This window comes from Epinephelus fuscoguttatus, linkage group LG15 (genome assembly GCF_011397635.1).
Source record: "Epinephelus fuscoguttatus linkage group LG15, E.fuscoguttatus.final_Chr_v1".
NCBI lineage: Eukaryota > Metazoa > Chordata > Actinopteri > Perciformes > Serranidae > Epinephelus > Epinephelus fuscoguttatus.
In genome coordinates, this window is record NC_064766.1 from 11,124,915 (window position 1) to 11,146,323 (window position 21,409).

The 21,409-nt window shown below is 39.7% G+C and overlaps 1 protein-coding gene across 2 annotated transcripts in view; it reads left to right on the forward strand.

Annotated features, from left to right (window-relative positions):
- Positions 1-21,409, forward strand: part of esyt2a (extended synaptotagmin-like protein 2a) — a 68,836-nt gene that overhangs the window by 41,209 nt on the left and 6,218 nt on the right. The window contains exons 9-19 of one of the 2 annotated variants that reach the window (XM_049598236.1): positions 6,689-6,809; positions 9,918-10,094; positions 10,356-10,438; positions 11,118-11,166; positions 11,923-12,012; positions 12,223-12,318; positions 17,055-17,117; positions 18,784-18,858; positions 20,084-20,170; positions 20,285-20,434; positions 20,768-21,195. In XM_049598236.1, the coding sequence (XP_049454193.1) occupies positions 6,689-6,809; positions 9,918-10,094; positions 10,356-10,438; positions 11,118-11,166; positions 11,923-12,012; positions 12,223-12,318; positions 17,055-17,117; positions 18,784-18,858; positions 20,084-20,170; positions 20,285-20,434; positions 20,768-21,195 (1,419 nt within the window). The remainder of the gene's footprint in view (positions 1-6,688; positions 6,810-9,917; positions 10,095-10,355; positions 10,439-11,117; positions 11,167-11,922; positions 12,013-12,222; positions 12,319-17,054; positions 17,118-18,783; positions 18,859-20,083; positions 20,171-20,284; positions 20,435-20,767; positions 21,196-21,409) is intronic. The other variant, XM_049598237.1, reaches the window with a different exon arrangement.

Sequence of the window (21,409 nt, forward strand, 5' to 3'; positions counted from 1 at the left end):
TCTGCTCGCAGTGTCCGAATATACGGAACTGCGAGCAGACCTCCACGGGCTGATGATGCAAAGGTAGCCTGGGAGGAGGTCACCACAATTGTAAATAAATGTTGCGTTTCTCTCGTGCGTGCGCGCTCTCTCTTTCTCTTTCTCTCTCGCAGTCTCACTCTGTTTCTTTTCTTTTGACTTTTCTAAGATGACAGATGCTGAATATATACTCCCTATCTGATGCTGTGGCTGTTTGTGATTGGCTGAGAGGGATGTGAACTCATTAGTTTGCAGCTGTGTTAATCAAATCAGGTTGGGTTTCCATTACGCGTGCCAAACGTGCCAAACGGTGCCAATCCCCTTTGATCTGACATCAGATGTGACGGGACAGTCCATACAGAGATACATTTATGTGCTGATAGCAGATAGTTGCATTGAATAGGGGTTTTTGGGGTATTTATTGCATCGTTAATGTGCCTGGTATTCTGGAAACCTGCCTGTGAGGTTTTGGTGACGTGTGCGCACTGTCCGTCGGTCAGCCAAACTTCGGCTTACACCGGCTGCGCTCCGCCTGCGCTGACAGTAGACCTGGTTTCAGCTGGCGAGCTTTTAGCGCATCTTCGGCAAAGCCTTTTGGCACGAAACTGTCACTGCACCAAGCTGGATCTGTCGACCCGCTGCTGCGCCGCCACACCCATCTCAGCGTACCTCGGTCTGCCAAACTACCAAACTGATCGTGCCTCAGGTTGTGCTGCTCGAAACTAGCTCTGCGCGGGGTTCGCCACCCTGCGCCACCCTGCTGCACCGGTCTATAACAAGCCCTGAACATGTCTGAAACACACAAACGTGTATCAACAAGTTTGCACCAACACATACAGTATACTCCTCAACACCCTGAAACTAGAGCCCAATGTGTGATGACTGTGTAGAAGTCTCATGAGTGTGTGTGTGTGTGTGTGTGTCTATCTTGAATTAGTGTATTTGCATTGCATGACTGTGTGTCATGTGTTGATCTGTGCATCCATTAATTTGAACTGGAATTAATCTACTTTGTTGTTAAGAGCCGAGCAGCCACATTTTAAGCACACACACACACACACACACACACACACACACACACACACACACACACACACACACACACACACACACAGAGCTGCTGTCCGTAAAAGCCAGCTAGCCCCCTGTGTGAAGCCACCTGGCCATCATTATGAAACGAATGTTTGTTTGTGTGTGTGTGTGTGTGTGTGTGTAATCGAGACATGATGTCATAACTGTGTCTATTTTGTCTTCATGTGGACGTGCTCTCACACACACTGTGCACATCCTACGTGTACTATATGCAGCCCACATAATACACACACATCCACACAAACACACATATATATATACTGGTCACTGTTACCTCGTAACACCTTTGACCTCTGACCCCGCAGGTGTCACTGTTTCTTTCATGGTTTCCCACATAAAATAATACACAATAAGCAGTTGTTATTTAGGATCAATATTCAGTTGTAATGCTCTATAAATGTTTATTTCTTTACCAGTCTTCTGACATTGCATTGTGGGAATATTTCAACTTCATATTAGATTGGATGTAAATATTGTTATGGTTTAACTGGACCCTCTCCAATGCAAATGTTAGGCACATTATGACAGCAATGAAATGACTTCAGAGAGGATAAATTCAAATTTCTCATTCAAATGACGCACAATGTGACTGCATACTGCAGACAGAGTGCCATATACGGTAGCATTTATCATAGTTGACTCAGTATTTAAGTATTTTTGCAAGAAGGAAAATCCTCGTCCATTTTCATTCTTGTGTTTTCCATTAAACAAGTTTTGAGTTGGTCTGTTGAGCTCATGGAAATGTTACATTTGCTCTGTAGAGTTTTTTTTTGTTAACAAACAAAAGGTATGTTTGCATTGTGGGTTACTTACCTTGAGGACTTAAAAAGGCAAATATTGTATTTCCTCCCTTATAAAACACTTGCATTGTTCTCAAAAGTTTAAACCAGAATTGTTTTCATTTGTGTCCAAAATGCATCTCCACAAACACTGCTGCTAAAAAAGGGACATCTGTAAAAACTGTGGACCAGGAACCTTTAATCCCACATCATCTAGTTCTCTTTATACAGCTTTGTCAAACTAACTGGTTCTTTATCTGTTTATTCCAAAGTATAAGATGAAATATAAAACCTAACACAGATTGAGCAGATATTTTTTAATGCACAAATTTGAGTTGTGCATGAAAATGATAGATAGAAATGCCAGAAATGTTATGAAAAGCTTAAATATTGCAAGCAGAGAGTTTGCATATGAAAAAAGAGATGCTGTCATCCTTCCTCTTCTACTGTAGATAAAACTCTTTTGCTGCCTTTCAACATTATAGGCCTGCACTCCACCAGAAAGCCACAACTACATATAAAGAATCTTACTCTACTGAATTTAACTTTGATACTGTCTGTCATTAATTATGTAATGCTGCCATGTTCACTAGAATGTATTTGATGGAAATATGCTTCTGCAAAATGTTGATAGAAACATCACTAAAGAGTCGTTAAACAGAATCTGGGATGCTTTTACAAAGCTGGTATAGGTTAGAGAAAAGCATTTCTTTTTTGCCCTTCTCAGAAAATATCACATATGATTAATGCGAACTCTCAACAGTAGGAGAACTAAAAGCATGCTGGGTACTCAGGACGTTATGGAGCGTGCAGAAGCACATCCTTCCAGTTTGGTATAATGACAAAATGAAGCCGGTGCTTTGAAGAGACATTCCCAGTGGACGAGCAGCCGGAGCGGTCTATCAGGCTCTCAGGCTGTGCTGCTGAAACCATTACATTAACCAGCGGATCACAGAATGGATTATGACCTTTATTTTTTCCCCGCTAAGTGTTGGTATTTATAGAAACGTGATTATGAAAGGAGAGCCGCTGCAGACAGAGATGTGATGTTGGGTGGATTAGGAAGGAACATTTCAAGATGGGATTTCTTTTAGTTCTGCGTCAGCCTCGAGGAAGACACGGCAGCACTAAACTTCAGATTTGACAGTAAAAATATGCACTGACGACAACACTACACCTGTCATCACTGCCAGAGCTGCAGCTAATGATTATTTTCATTATGGATTAATCTGCCTTTAATTTTCTTGATTAATTGCATCGCTGATAAAACGACAGAAAAGAGTAAACAATGCCCGGTGTAATTTCCCAGAGGTATGTTTAATCCAACCAACAGTCCAAAACATCTAAAGCTATTCAGTTAATCATGTATGACAAAGAAAAGCATCCCATTCTCACATTTAATACACATCAAAGCAGCATATATTTGGCTTTAGAAAAACGACTTAAACAATTATTCAGTGATCAAAGTAGTTGCCAGTTAACTTTCTGTCGATTGACTAACAGATTAACCGGCTAGTCATTGCAGCTGTAGTAGTGTCTTTGTAATTTGCATGTCAATGCATTGCAAAAAAACAAAAAAAAACTAGTGCACATGCCTCAAACAGCAATTGTGGTTTCATTTCAAGAGTTTTTGGAGCTGAAGTAAAACCAGAACCTAAGGTCCCCTTCCAGAGTTACCAAAACCTCATACAAGTCCAGATTAACATTCATGATATTTAAAAAATATCAGCCCTACAAATGTAACTGTACACATTTTGTTGTGTGGTTCACTCCAGCAGAGGCTGATCCAGAGGTGGCATCTGTGAAGCTGTAGCTAAATGCTAATGCCACTGTACTAATCTGCTCACAATGACATGGCTAACATACTTATGTTCAGCAGGTATAATATTTACCATGTTCATTATCATAGTTTAGCATGCTAACATTTACCAATAAAAGCTTATTTTTTAAGTCACAAACATCCTTTGTCCACTCTTTAGTCACAATTTCAAAACTCATGAACACCATTAGCACATTTATCTGTGCTATGTATCTATTATTAAACTGCTTGCATTTTCTTTACATTCAAGCTTACCCAGTACAAAAAGGATGCATCTGTCTTGACTTATTTACAAATGCTTGCACACAGCATGCCAGAAATAAAAACCTAATGCTCAAAACTTTACATACAGTATGAAGCCTCTACTTGTGCACCAACAGCATCCCAGAAGCTATATTGACACAGCTGATAAGCATTTTCAAATGAACAGATCATTGAAACACAAGGAGTAGCTGATTTAAGTTGTGTCACACAATCACAGCAGATTGTAATCTCACATGGAGACATAGCCTGGTGTTGATGTTCTTTCAATTACATGCACACATACAGTAAAAGGGGACTTTATTTTATTTATTGTGTTTAATGTGGATACAGAACGATACAGAGGAGCAGAGAGAGAAAACATAATGTCTGTACAAGTGGAGCAAAGACAGAAAATTGAATATTTGGCCAATTGTGTGATGTCGGTGTGTTGCTGTGTGAAGAGTTAAGAAAACATATCTGAATAAGAGGTAAAGTAAAACAAAGTACAGCTGAGACTGATGGGCTGATTTCTGTGCTAGATGTAAAGTGAGGGGATCACCAGACTTATTACGATTTATCCTGAAGGGAACAGGAATGTGCGAACTAAGTTTCCTGGCACTTGGTTCAGTAGTTGTTGAGGCATTTCACTCAAAACTATAAATTTTAGCCTCAACGTGGCGCTAGAGGAAAAAGTCAAGAGCTCACCAAAGTCTGATGAAAATTTTCCAACGTGGTAGACCAACATAGAGCCAAGCAGCAAGCATGAGACAGTTAAAGCTGAAACTGTTCTAAAATCTTACATTCCAACCAGACTTTAGTATTATTGTTTGTTTTTTATTGCACTTCCACCCATTATTTTAAATGCAGAAAGACGCCATGCAACAAGAACACAGCAGCCTGCAGGTGGCCGTCCCGCAGAGCACTGTTACCACACTACTAACTGTGTTCCTCTATATTGATCTGTTGCTGCTGGTTTACTGTTTGTTTTCAGCAGAGAAACTCGCTGCGGTTTCCAAAAGACTCCGCCCTGTGAAATGTGGCTTTCCTTGTTTGACAAGTTTGTAGGAAAACACCAGCGTGTGTGTGTGTGTGTGTGTGCGCCTGTGTCTGCAGTGATCGTGCTAAAGACCTGCCTTCACCCCACCCTTCTCACTCTCTTCCTGTGTGTCAGTGTGAGAGTGCTCATCATGTCGTCAGAGATGATTTGCAATTTGCCCTGAAGCAGCAGGAAAACCTGGGTCACCCTTGGGTGTTTGGTTAATGGGCAGACCAGAAATCGGCTAAAATAAACTTTGCACTCATATTAAACTGTAATCTGAAACTGACCCAGGTTCAGCTCTTACAGGGGGAATGTATTTCTGTAGTAAGGCGCTGCAGCTGTGTTTTAGCACAGGTTGCTGCTGCCCTCTAGAGGAAATGAGACCAGATATCAGCTAGGTGTTTTATTTATGTGGTCCATGCAAACTGTACAAAAGTCCTGTCAGCTATACACAGGCCATACAACCTGTTAACCAGTTTGTGTTGGTGGTGGTGATATTCTCTAATCACGCAGAAAGTGATGTGGTTGAATTTGCTCAGGTTGTAAGATTTCAGCCTGTCAGATTTCTGCCATCACCCCAGGAGATAAAAATGTATTTAATTTTTTAATTTCAACATCTCTTTCCTTAAACACTGTCCCTGTTACTCTAACACTGTCATCAGTTTTCATTGGACCTACTTTCAAAAAAATAAGTGATCTCAAGCTGCAAACAATATTTTTGTTATCGATGACTCTGAAGATTGATTTACAACTAACTCATGTGTCTATAAAATGTCAGAAAATAGTGGAAAAGGCACATCATTTCCTGAGTGACACCTTCAATTTCTTGTTTTCGTTGAACGGTCAATATATTTTGCTTTAATGTCACGTATGACGAAGTAAAGCATCTAATTCTCACATTTTTTGGCATCTTTACTTGAAAATATGACCAAAATTATCAACTGAATATCAAAATAGTGGCCAATAAATTCTCCGTCAATCACCAGTTTAACTCAGAAGCTCTAAAATGATCTCTTCTAAAATGAATTACATTGTTTCCTGTGGCGTGTCCAAAGTAACGTGAACATGGAAAAAACTGATGTATTCCCACACCCCTACCAGAATTCCATCAGCCATTAGAAACATGTATCCTCTGGCGTGCATGTGCAACCTAGCTATTTACACTCTAACATACACACACATACCACGCTACTGTTACAGTATCTCATGTCAGGCTGCCTAAACACCAGCTGTGATTGCAGCCAGGGTTTAGTGGCGTCTCAATATACAGTACATGCTGGTTGTTTCCTGTTAGGATCAGTCAGGAAGCTGCAGCCCTCGTCTTTCAGTGTGTGTGTATCTTATATAAATAGTGTCTGGAACCAGAGACGAGTACACTGTATGTGTTGGTGCAAACTTGTTGATACACGTGTATGTGTTTTAGACATGTGCAGGGCTTGTTACATGTATGCAGACATATAGACCGGTGCAGATTTTTAACCCTTTGCTTGAGCAGGCATGATTCTGCAGGGCAAAAAACAAACAGCTGGAAATCCTTTTCACAATCACAAATTTATCATTCAGAAAAAAATATACATGTTTTAAGGTTATTCTTCATTAATATTCTCCCTCCCTCTGTCTTTCTACCTTCTTCATAATCTCCCTCCATTCTTCACCCCTCTTATCTCTTCTTTCTTTTCCTCCATCCATCTATCTCAGTGGTTTGTGTGACAACATTATCCAGGACATCATCTACAACTTTGTGGTCCTGCCCAACCGCATCACCATCCCTCTGGTGGGAGAGGCCCAGCTGGCCCAGCTACGCTTCCCAATACCCAAGGTATTATACACACTCACATAGTTCCCATGGTCTTAAAGCAATACGCCCATATTGATAAATCTTTTGATTGACTGAAAATGATTTGATAAGGAATTTGTCCTCTTGTTTCAGATGTGATGATTCTCTGCTCTGTACTGTTTTATACAGTGGTGGAAAAAAGTTTTCGGACACCCCACACATTTGTGAAATATTGCATTAAGAATCACTCTTAGGTCTTCAAGTGCAATTTCTTTTAGTACAGTCACAGCCAAAATACTAAATAAATCCTAAAAAAGCCATTAAAAACTTAAAATTGATTGGTTCCATAAAAATACATAAGAAATTTTGAGTATTGGGTCATTTTGGTACCAGTGATGAAGGTCGTTCTTTTTATTAAAAGACACAATTTTTGTTGCCAAGCTTCATGTCTACATAAAGCCAGCACATTTGAAAGTTCTTCAGACACAAAAATGGCTAAAACAAGGAACCTAACGCAGGAAACATGCCTGAAGATAAAGATTCTCAGCCAGGAAGGGTACAGCTGCCGCCAGATAGCCAGGAAGTACAGATGCAGTCCTTCAGCAGTTGGATACACTCTGCAGAAATACAGACGAACCAGCAGCTTGGAAGACAAACCAAGATCTGGGCGTCCAAGGGTTTCTTCAGCAAGAAATGACCGCATCCTGATCCGCATGTGCAGGCAAAACCGCCGAATGACATCACAGGAGCTTCAGCAGCAGTGGTCAAACCAAACTGGTGTCCAGTGTTCCACCCGCACTGTACGTGGCTGACTTTTAGATCATGGCTTAAGGTCCTACAAGGCAATGAGAGACAGAGGTTAGCCCGGCGTCGTTGGGCCCAGGCACACAAGAACTGGACAGCCAGGAATTGGAAGAAGATTTTGTGGTCAGATGAGTCCAGTTTCCAGCTTTATCTTCCTCCTACTAATGTGAGGGTACGCAGAAGGCCAGGCGAAACATTATCTCCAGCATGTACAGTACCTACTGTCAAGCATGGTGGAGGCAGTATCATGGTTTGGGGATGCATGAGTGCTGCTGGTGTTGGTCATCTCACTGTCTGTGATGGCACATTAAACTCTACCAAGTATTGTACCATTCTCGAAACCCACATGCTCCCTTCTGCGCATGCACTGTTCCGTCGAGGTAAAAACTGGATGTTTCAACAAGATAATGCCCCTTGCCACACATCCAAGGCCAGTAGAACTTGGCTGCAGGAGCACAGTATCCAGGTCTTAGAGTGGCCAGCTCAATCCCCGGACATGAGCCCCATTGAAAATCTGTGGTGGATTATCAAAAGGTCTGTTTCAAAGCATAAACCAAAGAATTTAGAAGAATTAAAAGCAGTAATTCAAGAAGAATGGGACAAGATTACCCCTCAACAGTGTGAAAGGCTCGTGGGGAACATGCCAGCGAGGATTAGAGCTCTACTACGTGCCAGTGGCAGGACTACTAAATATTAATTTGATGATGTGATGGTTTATTTATTTTTTGTTCAGTTTTGAACATATTCTCTGTTATTTGTTGACTTTGATAGCGACAATGTTGAGAACTGACATATTGAAACTGTCAAGAATTTAGTTTTGTTAGTTTTTCTTGTAAACAATAAACAAAAAAATATAATTTGTATTTGTTTGTATCTGTCTAATGCAGCCACACTTTTTGAAACACAAAAAAGATTTTTCCACAAATATTTCATGATAATATTTGAGATTGTGTAAAATTTTAAGGGTGTCCGAAAACTTTTTTCCACCACTGTATTGTTAGCCAAATTTGCTCGCCGAATCTCATGTTTTACTTCAACCCTCCAATCACAACTGTTTATCTAATTTGGGGCGAGATTGAAACAATGACTGACAACAAGTGTAGCCTTCACACTTGACACAGAATATATTATGACTTCATTTTTGGCTCATGCAGCCTCGAACCGGTGGCACGTTGGCGAGAAACGTAGCTTAGTAAAGAGGAGCACTGTTGAGGCATTTTCGAAAACAACCAAGATGGCTGCCGCTGATGTTGAACTTTGTGTTAAAGTACTATTTTTGAAATTCTGATGTGACTTGCTTACATATACATTGATGCTACACCATCACAGCTCTTCTGTACACACTGTGGTCTGTTTATTTGTCTGCCACTCAGCGCTATGTCATTTCATTACTTTGATTGATTGTAGGTCTATCCTAATACGTCCAGAGGCATTTTAGTCTAAGGCTGTTGATGCCCCTTGGAAATTGAAAATGAACTGAGAGGTTACCGATTAACTTGCATCTGCAATTTGGTTTGGCGATGCCAGGCTAGATTTATATCTTTGGAAAGTGAAAGCGAAAATGAAAATTATTATTTATTGCATTATACTATTAAAATGACTAACTATTTTTACTGATAACAGTGTGGTTTTGTTTGAAAAAAAAGTCCCCAAATCCCAAACGTTTCTTTGATCATTAATGTCTGAACGTCAGCTGCTGCTCATTGTAATCATCATCAACTGCCCATTGTCACTTTAAAGGTCTTAAATTAATACTCTGTGCTTTGTTTTTTATTCTACATCCTGCTCAACGGTGCTCCAGTTCAAATTAGCTTAAAGCTAACTCACATGTCTTTGATTATACATGGGCCTGCTTGAGAAACTTAACTAGAAAGACCCCACTTACTCTCACACCCCTCATGACTTAAGTTTTAATCAACAGAGGAACCACTAATTTGCATCACCATGATAGAGCTTTTAAGTCTTGTGGCTCACTGATGTAATTTCCAGTGTCCTTTAGGTTTCAGATTAACTTCTCATCCTCTTGTTAATGAGCAAGAAGTGAAGCTTTTATTATTTCCCTTCAGGTTAGCTTTCTACTGCTAAATAACTTTCAAATTGCCAAAGATCTTTTACAGCACTCAGAGTTGACCTTTGGATTCAGCCTTGAGGCATATGTGGGTGCCACTTGTCCTCTTTTATCACAGGTCCACACATATTTGGGTTCAAATTTTATTGTACATATTAAAAAATAAGATATCAAATGAGTTCAGAGATGGTCTGTTTGTATCCCCAGTGTCTCTTTTACTCCCTCTTTTTCTGGTCTAGCTTCATCTCGCACTCTCTGTTACTCGTCTGTCTCCTCAGGGTGTCCTGAGGATCCACTTTATCGAGGCCCAGGATCTGCTGGGTAAAGACAAGTTCCTAGGAGGGCTCATCAAAGGCAAGTCAGACCCATACGGAGTCATCCAGGTTGGGACCCAGCTCTTCCAGAGCAAGGTCATCCACGAGACCGTCCACCCGAAATGGAATGAAGTATACGAGGTGAGCCACACGCTCTTGACAGACGGTTTCTTTTGGAAGGAAATTTGAGTATATATGTTTTATTATTTATATTTTTCTATTATCGAATAAGTTAAATTTTAGTTTGGCCTCATGCATCCAACGATACACACAGCATACATGGATCCCATCAAACAAAGAACCTTCCTGTCTGGTGCATGTGGAATAAAGTGCTAGCACTTTAACAGCAGTGTGTGTGTATGTGAGTGAAGGTCATATGAATTTGTTTATTTGTATTTTCAGGCCTTGATCTATGAAAATACAGCACAGAATGTGGAGATTGAGCTGTTTGATGAAGATACTGACAAAGACGACTTCCTGGGAAGGTACAGGTTCTGATAAAACAACAAAACTGCTCCTTATTGCCAGAACCTAAACCTCTCTACGTCTTCTGACCATTGTTAAACATTACATGTCTGTCTCCTTTTGCTTATAATGTCTAAATAGTTTACATAAGTTAAGGCACTTTTTAAGGGATGATTAAGGATAGACCATCTAGCGTAAGTGATGTAGGTAGTAACAAAATCTGAATACAGGTTCTCGCTGGAGACACATGATAGACACACGTGTGAGAAGCGATGTGTCTCGGCTTTCCACTTATGTTCAGATCACCAAGACACATCTTAAAACTAAGTGTAAACAGTGTCAAAGTTTCGGTAGTTTATGGGTTAACTAGTACATTCTTTGCTTTGCATATTTTGTCTCTCACGTCTTATACAAATCATATTTGTCATAAACAGCCCACACTGTATGTAATAGGATTTTACACTCCATTTACCAGATGGTAGTTTTCCATCGAAGGACAGGGCCCCAGAAAGTGATGGGTGAATCCACGGTGGTGTTTAATGAGTGCAGTGCTGTGTATCTGACTTTAATTTCCACCAGAGCCCATTAACTGAGCCGCCGTGTGAGAAACAGTCTGTCGTGACACTGCAGCCAAACTGCAGCGCGATGAGTCAGCCTTGCTCAGTGAAACTTTTGTGTTGTTTGTGACTTGTTTTTCAGTCTGGTGATCGACGTGGCCGAGCTCCAGAAGGAACAGAAGGTCGATGAGGTAATGTACATCTCCTCCTCCTCTCAGTGCAGTCAGCTCCATTTTAGACTCAAATACTTAGATAAAGCAGGAAATTACTGTGGTGCTTCTACACTGCACATACAAGAGATCACCCGTGGGTGGTGCCGAAGTTTATTTGATGTTCTGTTGATAAAGTTAAAGTTTTTGTAAGTTATACAGGTAAGTTATACCTGTTCCCCCCCCCCCCCCCCCCATGTTCAGCATATTAATGCTCACACCAGCTACCCAGTTCTTTTTTTAATGATTTTTTTTCTAGCTTCAGAAATTTAATTTTGTGACATTTATTTTCTCCTTTTTTTTTTAAAATGACCAACCAGTACAGACCAAATACCATTAAACAAATAGATTGCCTTATTGCTCACATTATATACAATATAGCTACTGTCATAATTAAGTTAAATAAAGTACCTTTATAATAAAGTCATGTATTGTCATAATTAATTAAATCAAAGCAGAACCACTATTGTTCTTCATCTCATTGAAAGAAGGGAGAGATTTAGACTATTTTGATCTACAGACCTCAAATAAGTTTGAATTAAAATTGTAAATAGACATTTGTGGGTTCTAATGTTATGGTTTTTTTTATTCTGATATGGACAGTAATGTGCTGTTTTCTTCCCAGACTGTCATGTATGAACAATCATTAGAGAAAAAAAGCTATTGCATCTTCTATGTCTGAAGAACCCTTGAGTATTCTGCCATTAATATTAACAACTGACATTTCTTTATCTACAGTGGTTTGTGGTGGAAGATGTGGCTACAGGGAAGCTGCACCTCAAACTGGAGTGGTTGTCTCTGCTGCCCACACCTGAGAAGTTGGACCAGGTACAGAGCCATTGCTTTACTTAAAGAAACTGCTCAACTTATGCAGTTCATATAAATGATTAAGATGTCATATTAGGCTCTGGGGAACCTGTGATGGACATTTAACCTCCAGCTCGCCTGAACCTTGTGCCACATTCTTCACGTGAAGCCTCGCAGGACCACTTTTACCAAAAACCAAGTAGTTATTTATCAGTTCTTCTCTCCTCACAGGCACTAATGAGCATCAAAGCTGATCGTGGTCAAGCCAATGATGGCCTGTCGTCTGCACTGCTGGTCGTCTTCCTTGATTCAGCCAGAAACCTGCCGGTAAGTCAGTCTGGTTGAACTTCCCACCGTGCACCTGCAGTAATGATTTCCAGATATTTGTTAAGCCCAGGTGAAGAAAATGGTCATTTACAGATGCTTCATTTAAGGAAAGCATGTGGAGGCTGATGTTTGTAAGCTCTCCTGTCGACTCCTTTTTAATTTAGTTTGGGATTGATAAGAAAAGAAATACTCAAAGTCAGATTTATGAGACATTTAGTAAAACTGATGTATTTTCTCTGATTTTTTATTTTATCATCCCAACTATTGTTTTTATTTTTCTTACATAAACTGGAGCTGTAGTGTTTTTGCTTTTGTTGCTGTATGGTCAAATACTTTCATGCCTTTAAGAAGAGTTTTTCTTGATTTCCCACCTGTCCGTTGCTCCAGGTAGTATGTAACAAACATGATTTGGATTGTGTATTTTCCAGTCAGGTTTTTGCTTGTTGGTTACACTTCATACAGTCTGGTCACCTCTGTCCATCACTTATTTTCTTTTCTGAACTTCTTTTCTGTTCTTCACTGCATCTCATCCTAAATTTGCAGTAGAGAGAGGACTTTAACTAATAAGATAAGATAAGATAAGATAAGATAAGGAGGGATAAGATAAGATAAGATAAGATAAGATACGATAAATTTGCAATAATTAAATAAAAGGAAATCTGTTGTAACTGTGCTAAATCCATGACAGAAAGGCAATATGTTGTTATTATCATTATTATTATTTGTGTCCATGTGTTTTTCTCATCTCAAGTATTGCGCCTTTTTAAATTTCCATTTCAATCTGTTTAATACACCAAAATGAACATTTACATGGATACAAAAAAGTCGGGAAGCAGATTAAACTGCTGTCAGAGTTAGTTTGTGTCACAATTAGTGCAGCAGTTGAATCAGTTCTGTAAGTCACAGTGTAAGTGCAACTAAGAATAGAAGTGCCTGTCCATAGGACTGAAAGTTACTCTGGGAACATGCATCAGAGAAGCTCTTGAGCTTTTGTTTATTGTCCATCAGGAGCATTGCAGTCTTGTTAAGCTGACTGACTCTGCACATGGCACAAAAATAATATTCTGATACAGTTCATGAGGCTTTTATTTGAATCGAGTGGTTTAAATCTTGATAATATAACAATACATTTTGCATTGCTTCTGAAAAAGTAATTAAGTAATTTGTTTTACAGTCATTTTGTGCATTATGCCTGGGTGATCTTGTAGAAATTGATTTGACTCTTAAGATCTATTAGTGTTACAAATGGATCTACTTGTATTATAAAAACGGCATCCTCTTCCTGCTTTGGCACGAACTCTGGGTGCTACTTTATGTATGCATTTACTCAGCAGTGGTCTCATTTGTTTGTGGTAACTGAACTGTCACAGCACTTTAAAGTCTATCTTGTCTACTCTAGTATTTCTTAGTATAGATAAGTTTATATGTAAGTGTTTGAACTCTGTAGTGCAGGCCTCACCTTCCTCTTTTCAGCCTTTTCTTCTTCTTCTCTGCTTCTTCTCTCCACCTCACATCCTCCCCCTCTGAAGAGCGTCTTCGAGGGGAACTTGGGCTCTGGCTACTTAAAAGAGAGGCGAGCGGCGGGCCTTGTGTTTTGCGAGAACACTGCCTCTCTCTATAGGACCTTATTTGTGAGTCCACTGGCTGTTTTCTGCATCCTAGAGTAGTTTGGCCAGTGCCAAGGTGTGATTGCCTCAGCCCGAGGTCATGTTCCTTTGCTGTTACGTTTGCTTGTGTTTGCAGAGAACTGTTTGCCTGATGAGCATGAATCCCGACTAGTGCATGAGTTCCATAATATCATTACTTGTTATGAGTGTTATTTGTTAAAGTTAGACTGATTCCAAAAAGCTGAGGAATGTGATAGAAAAATGTGACCAGAAAATAAGCAAACAACATCGAGGGTTTAATGTTTTAGGGCGATCAAAAGCGTCCTTCCTCTGTTATTTTCCCTCATAAAGAATTATTGATCTCACAGAATTAGTTGACACATTGTACATTGTTTCCACTAATCTAGTTTCATCAGTTGGGTTATTTTCTGGAAGGCGGAGGCGCTGGCTGTGCTTCTAATAAGATGAGCCTCGCCAGAGCTCATTCTCTGTATCGATGGCACTCATTTTCTCCTTGGGAAAAAAAAAAGTTGTGTTGATGTTTTTCTGCCTCACTGCCAGCACAGATTGAATTTTAACAGAGCAAAAGTTTACAAAAGGATAAAACAATCAATACTGCTCTATCTTTGCTTTTCTAGAGGTGCAGCTCTTACTTTATGTTCTATAGGTGTCTCATTGACAAAACAAAAAATACTAGATAAGAATTTTGATGTACTCATCTTAAAGTAGTCTTGATTCCTGAGATCTGTGTGAGTGTTAGACATGTTTGCTCAACTTCATCCTTCTTATTTTAACAATGTTTCAGGTGACGGAAAGGCATTTTAGGCATCACTGACTACGTTTACATGCACACTAATATTCCACTATTATTCAGAATATGACAGTATTCTGAACTTAATATGGGTCATATAAACAGCATATTCGATTTGGATATTCCGAATAAGGCCTATCCCAAATATTGGGATATTTGGGGTTTTTACTGCCATTTGCAACACAGAGCCTCTTGCCTGATTACAGTCAGCTCTGTGTGTTGTTATGCATGCATTGTACACAAAACAACTAGCCAGGAGTTTGCAAGGCTGGTACAGATGCATGCCCAGAAGAAAAGCCTACATTTGTGGTCAGAAGGAGAAACACACCTACTTGTAAACATTCTATAAGACTTGGATATTGACAGGTTTATGGAAATGGGCAACCTTTTGAAGTTGGTGATTTAAGGAATGGAAGAGGGAGGCTGAAACTCTGATAATAAATCCTATTTTGATGCAAAGAAAGAAAAAAAAACATAAGTGGCTCCAGCTGTTCTACTTCTCTGTATTTTGATGTGATAAATGACATATTAGGGCACATTAATCAGAGCATGCATAGTTGCAAGTAAACAGGAATATTAATGGGATATTCATTTTCATTTGACATGTAAACAGTTTAGTAGGAATATTGTCTTTTCCGGAATAAGGGCAAAAATCGGAATATTTTGTGCAAGTAAACTTAGTCAATGTTTTAGCTGACAAAAGTCTTCAAACATTTTAGTCCAGTTTTAGTAAGGCTAAATTTGACTGTTTGAAATCATCTCCGGCAAAGAGCTTTAATACATTACATTTTCAAATAAAACAGACAAAAAAGTCAAATCTCTATTTGTCAACAAAAATATTGAGATATTGTCGAAGTTTTAATTACTCTTTTTTAATTCACAATAATATAAAGAAATTTAGAGACAGTTTTTTCATCATATAAAAACTGTTGTTGATGAATATTTCTCACAGTTTTCTAAAATTCACAAGACCTTGAATAAGCAGTTCACAAACATATTGAGAAAGCCCCAGATGCTCTCAACCACTGGCACCTCTCAGGCAACTTAAAACAGTCTTTAGGAACTGTTTGTACTTTATGTCGCTGTCAGAGGTCAGTTTTATGTAACACTTTATTTGAGAGGAAGGAGTGCATTTTGATAAGTTTGAGAGACTTTGAGCAGGGAGGGTGAATTCTCTGTGGATTGCTTTCCCTCCATCCTTTCTGTATAAACCCATTGTGTGTCAACAGGTTTTCCCATCAGTCTCCTGTGTGGCGGTTCACTCCACCAGGGGGCAGCACATGGTTACTGCGCCATGAAAAACTAAAGCAGTTTTATTTTATTATTTTGAAAGGAATGCACAGACTGTTCTGATAGGAAATTATTTTACGTCAGTCTGTGTATTACTTAAAAATCTTAACCTCTGATTCCGTCACTGATCCAGCATTCTTCCATGATGAATTAAAGCTGAGCTTGAGGGAAGAAATATGAAGCTCTGTATTGTTTCATTAAAAACAAGTTTAATTCAACTCCATTTTCACATTTCAATAATATCAGACTGTCCAGTCAGATATATAATGTGTCATTTTGCTGTTGTTGGTTTTTTTTTTTTTTTTTTTTTTTTATAAACAAACACCCAGTGGTCACACTTGTCTTTTCATTAATTCTGACACACACTGACTCAGCATACATACTGTAACTGTGTTATGTGTCCCAGTGTGATCGGACAGTGAAGATGAAAATACAAGTGTGACCACGGTGTCACAGAGTCTGACACCAGAGATGATTTTTGTTTATGACTTTTGTTTGATTCTTTGCAGTCTGTAAAACTCTGTGACATACTACATGGTATTATCAATGGATTTCATACCAGTATAAATGTATAAATGTCACCCATTATCAGCATAACATAAAATCGTTGCTGCGTCTCTTATCATCAGAATGATCCTTTCAATTTGATCTTCATTTGCTCTCTCTCCATCAATGACTCCCATCCCATGCTGTGGTTGAGTGTTTTTTTTTTTTTTTTTGGTTTTTTTTAAAACTCAATATCGGCCTCATAAATCCAGTATTGGCTGGACTCTTGTTTTAACCTCATGTCCAGGTTTGATTGGGGAATGACATTAACCATGTGATCATCCTTGTTGTCTCTCTGTCTGTCTCATCATGTCCCGATTGGTGATGCTGGCGGTCCTGATGTGCTCTGTCCTTCTCCTCATCCTCCTCCCTGCATGCCCCTCTTTTCCCTAATAACCTGCTGGTGTGTGTGTGTGCGTGTTTGTGTGTGTGTGTGTGTGTTGTTTGCTCTCTCCTGCCTTGTCCTTGGGGAAAAATCAAAGCGCAATCCGTTAGAGTTCAACCAAGCGGGGCTGAAGAAGGCCTCGATCAGTAAGGCCATCAAGGTAACGACACTGTAACGAAGCACACCCATTATCGCTCAGACACCAAGGAGGGACACAGAGGACAACAGTGACATGTGTTCACACAGGCTCATAGACTCACATATTCAGCTCATACTTGCACTGTATGGCCAAAAGTCTGTGGACACCCAAATATTACACCCAAATGTGATTCCATAAACATGGCTACTAACATACAACAGCAATCACTCTTCTGGTTTCAGTCTTTTCAACACATGTTGAACCTGGCTGCAGGGATTTACTCCCATTCAGCCACAAAAGCACTAGTAAGGTCTAGCACTGATGTTAGATGATAAGATCTGGCTTCCAGTTCATCCTAAAGGTGTTTGGTGGGGTTGAGGTCAGGGCTCAGTGCAGACCAGCCAAGTGTTTCCACACCAAACTGGGAAAACCATTTCCTTAAAGGAGCTGGCTTTGTTGCACAGGGACATTGTCACGTTGAAACAGGAAAGAGACAAAACACAAATTTGTTAGCACACTGTTGTATAGAATAGCATCGCATGCTATAGCAGCAAGGTTTCCTTTAATGGTGCACAAAAGTGTCTCCACATCCTTGGCCAAATAGTGTACATTGTAGTTTGAAGTAAGTACATATTAAGTCATAGACGTCCTTGTACCTGTTTATACAGTTCTTTTTTAAGTGTACTTTATACACTTTACACATAAAGGTCCCAAAACTGATTAAATATATGAGTAAAGATGTAACTTTTGACCAAAATAACATATTTGTAATTGGTTGGTATGACTTGAAGACTATTTACGTTAGAAAGTATAGATAAACTTTCTTATTAAAGAGCAAACAGCTCTTCTGTTACAAGTTTACATCTTGAAATATGTTGTTGGGAGAAACTTTGTGGATTTGAGCAGAGTTAATGCTCACTGGGCATTGTGCTCACCAGGGGGCGCTGCTGCAGCATTCAAAGCAGCTTTCTGGCTGATGTCAGTCACTGGAACTGAACTTACTTACTGACTGCTGTTCTGTAATCATTAACAAACTCCACTAATCATGTTTGTTTACTAAAACTGTGTGCTGTGTCTGACAATGTGTGTTGTAAATAACAACATTGTTGTCTAAAGTACATTTACACTCATACTTTTGATTCTGAAACTTTGAATTAATCCTGTCTTTTAAACTGATCTGGTGTGCTTTCCAGACTTATTGGTTTGGGGCTAGAGAGGCTTTTGCATTCTTAATTCCTTCCTCCATAAAAAAAGTTTCACATTTTGCCATCAGGTGCTAAAATGTGACAAGTGTATTAGCTCAAAATGCAAATTATTAGTGCTCACAACGTACAGTATGGCTTAATTTATTGTTGACAGCCATGTTGTAAAAACATTTAACAGTGAAATTAATATTTTAGATGTTTGGTTAGTGACTAATACAAGTTTAGTCGGATTACTTTACTTTAAAAAGATGCTGTAACTCATTCACCTTAGAGCAGATTACCAAAGCGAGGCTTCATTTTCTTCATCACTGCATCTTTTTAAAGACATCCGGCTAATTGAACTCTAAAGAAATAGTTGTCAAATAATTTTGAATGTTTTTATGTAGTTAAAAAAAGAAATTCTCAAAGTAAAATTCCAAAATGTCATAAATGCTAGCATGGCTCTGTCTTGTTTGTAAAACCTGTGTTTTTCTCCCCGGCAGTCTGGCAAAAAAGTGACCAGCGATCCCAGTCCGTTTGTCCAGTTCACAGTGGGACACAAGTCCTACGAGAGCAAGGTGAGACCAAGGCGTGATCCACATTCATACCCACCACCATCAATTTATTCAGTGATATGAATTTCCTGTATCCTCCTATTTAAAAAAAGCATTTAAACTATAGCCAATGTAACTCTGAAATAACTAACTAACTAATTAATTTAGTTATCTGCTTTTGTTCTAAGGATGAGATGAGAGGATGGATATGCATCTTTAGTCTGTGCATTAAGTACAAAGCAGGAGTCAAGATGTTGCTAGCTTAGCTTAGCATAAAGACTAGAAACAGGGGGAAACACTACTGGATTGGTCCAAAGTTCAAAATTAGGCGACAAATCTTTACAAATTCACTAATTACCACCAATAATTTGTGGAATAAAACCACAGTTTTCCATTTGTAAACTTCAGTTTGTGTATGAATTCAACAAAAAGCTAAAATGTGTTAATCCATGATCTTTAGAAAACCTTATAGACAAGGCTTTTAGGTAGTAAATCTAGTATTCTAGGTAGTTAGATTATTAGATTTACTGTACATACATATATACATGTGTGAAGTGGACATAGCACAAGTAGTGCAAAATTTAACTGCAACAAGTCAGGCTAGCTTCTAGTCTTCATGCTAAGCAAGGCTTACCACGTTGTGAACCTAGCACACAGACACATGTTGATATTGTTCAAATAGGCTAAGCTAATCCCGAAATGCTCATCTATACTTGCAGGTGATATGTTAGCTCAGTTTGTCTGAGTGTAAATCAGGTTGGTTGCTATTAAACAGGTTGTTGAAATTTTTAATTCAGTTCAATCCAATTTTATTTATAAAGCCCAGTATCACAAATCACAGTTTGCCTCACAGGGCTTCACTGCATACAACATCCCCCTGTCCTTGGTCCCTCACAGCAGATAAGGAAAAACTCCCCAAAAAAACCCTTTTGGGGGAAAAAAAAGACACTTTGACTGCAAAAGTTGGTTATTATGTTGTCAAATAATGGCACCCACCATCTTAGAGCTTAAAAGTTGTACTGTAAGTCTGTTGCCACTGAACACTTGTCAGACAACAAATTTTGCAATTTGCTGGATCTGCATATGTTTTGTTGTTTTCAGACACAGAGCAGTTTTTACACGACTTTGGTCCCCTAAAGTAACTTCAGTTGTTTAGAAATTAGCAGTTTTGTACTTGGCTGTAATGTGATTCGGGTTCCCTTTATTTATTTTTTATCCTCTGACTCCTCTCTGTTGTGTCCTCTTCCAGACAAGATATAAGACTAATGAACCTGTGTGGGAGGAATCCTTCACCTTCCTCATCCATAACCCCAAATGTCAAGAGTTGGAGGTTGAGGTACGGAGGTGTCTTTTGTCAGCAGATCATTTCATTGCAATAGTAAGCAGTTAAATCTGGGATGTATGAGTTGTGACAGACAGCTTATGTTTTTGTTCCCCCTGTGTCTTGTAGGTGAAGGATGAGAAACACGAGTGTTCACTGGGGACGTTAACGCTGCCTCTGAGTCGCCTGCTGGAGGCCGAGGACATGACGCTGAACCAGCGCTTTCCCCTGAGGAACTCCGGACCGAGCTGCACCCTCAAGATGAAGATGGCTCTGCGGGTAAGAGGACAACCTGCAGATTATGTTCTCTAAGTGCTACGGAAAACAATTTGTGCTTTGTGAAGGTGCCATTAGATCAGTGGGCAGTGGTCGCCTGAAGTGGTTTAGCTCACTTTCGCTCCAAGCTGTTAGAAGCTTTTTAAAATCCCAAATTGGGCGGGAAAGTGGCTGTGTGGTTTCACATATTGTCCTTTTTACTGGAAGGCTGCAAATGGAGCAGAACTTTATTGATGTATGAAACTTTTTTCTTGCTTGACTTCGGAAAAATGTTGGGTCTTGGAAAAAAAAAATTCAGCATACAATAATTTTTTCTCTCCATGTGCTTTTTTTCAGGTGCTGTGCTTGGATAAGAGCACTTCCTCATCCTCAGACTCCACCCCATCATCCGTGCAAGTCCGCAAGAACAGCTCCGGCAACCAAACCCCTCGGCCCTCCGTCTCCTCTGGCTCCCCCGCAGCTCCCTCCTCCTCCACCTCCGACATCCCCCGCTCTACTTCCGTGTCAGCCCAGGACCTGCTGAACCGACGGAAGGAGGCGGAGGACCCCTTTAGGTCTCCTGGAAGCACAGACTTGGGGCAGGGCAGTGGAAGAGGAGGAAGTCAGGGCCTGGCGGAGACTGGGAGGAGCACCTCCAACCTGGCCATCTCTGGTTCCCAGCAGTACCTTGCTGGAGGCAAGGAACCAACACCCAGCATCGCCTCAGATATCTCCAACCCCTACGCTGCTCAGGAGCTGCAGCAGAGACTTCAGCAGCTGCAGAAGTATGTATCAGACAATCATAAATCAATCTGTCTGTCAATCCAACTAACACAGTAATTCAAATCAAAGGTTTAGCCGCCGAATTCTGTCCAAAGGGTGCAAATATTAACAGCACGAAACCACAGGAACATCATTTGACTTTATGCTACCTGATCATTGAGTCTGTGAAAGCAACATAACTCTATGACACTACAATTATTTTGGCAAAAAGTAATT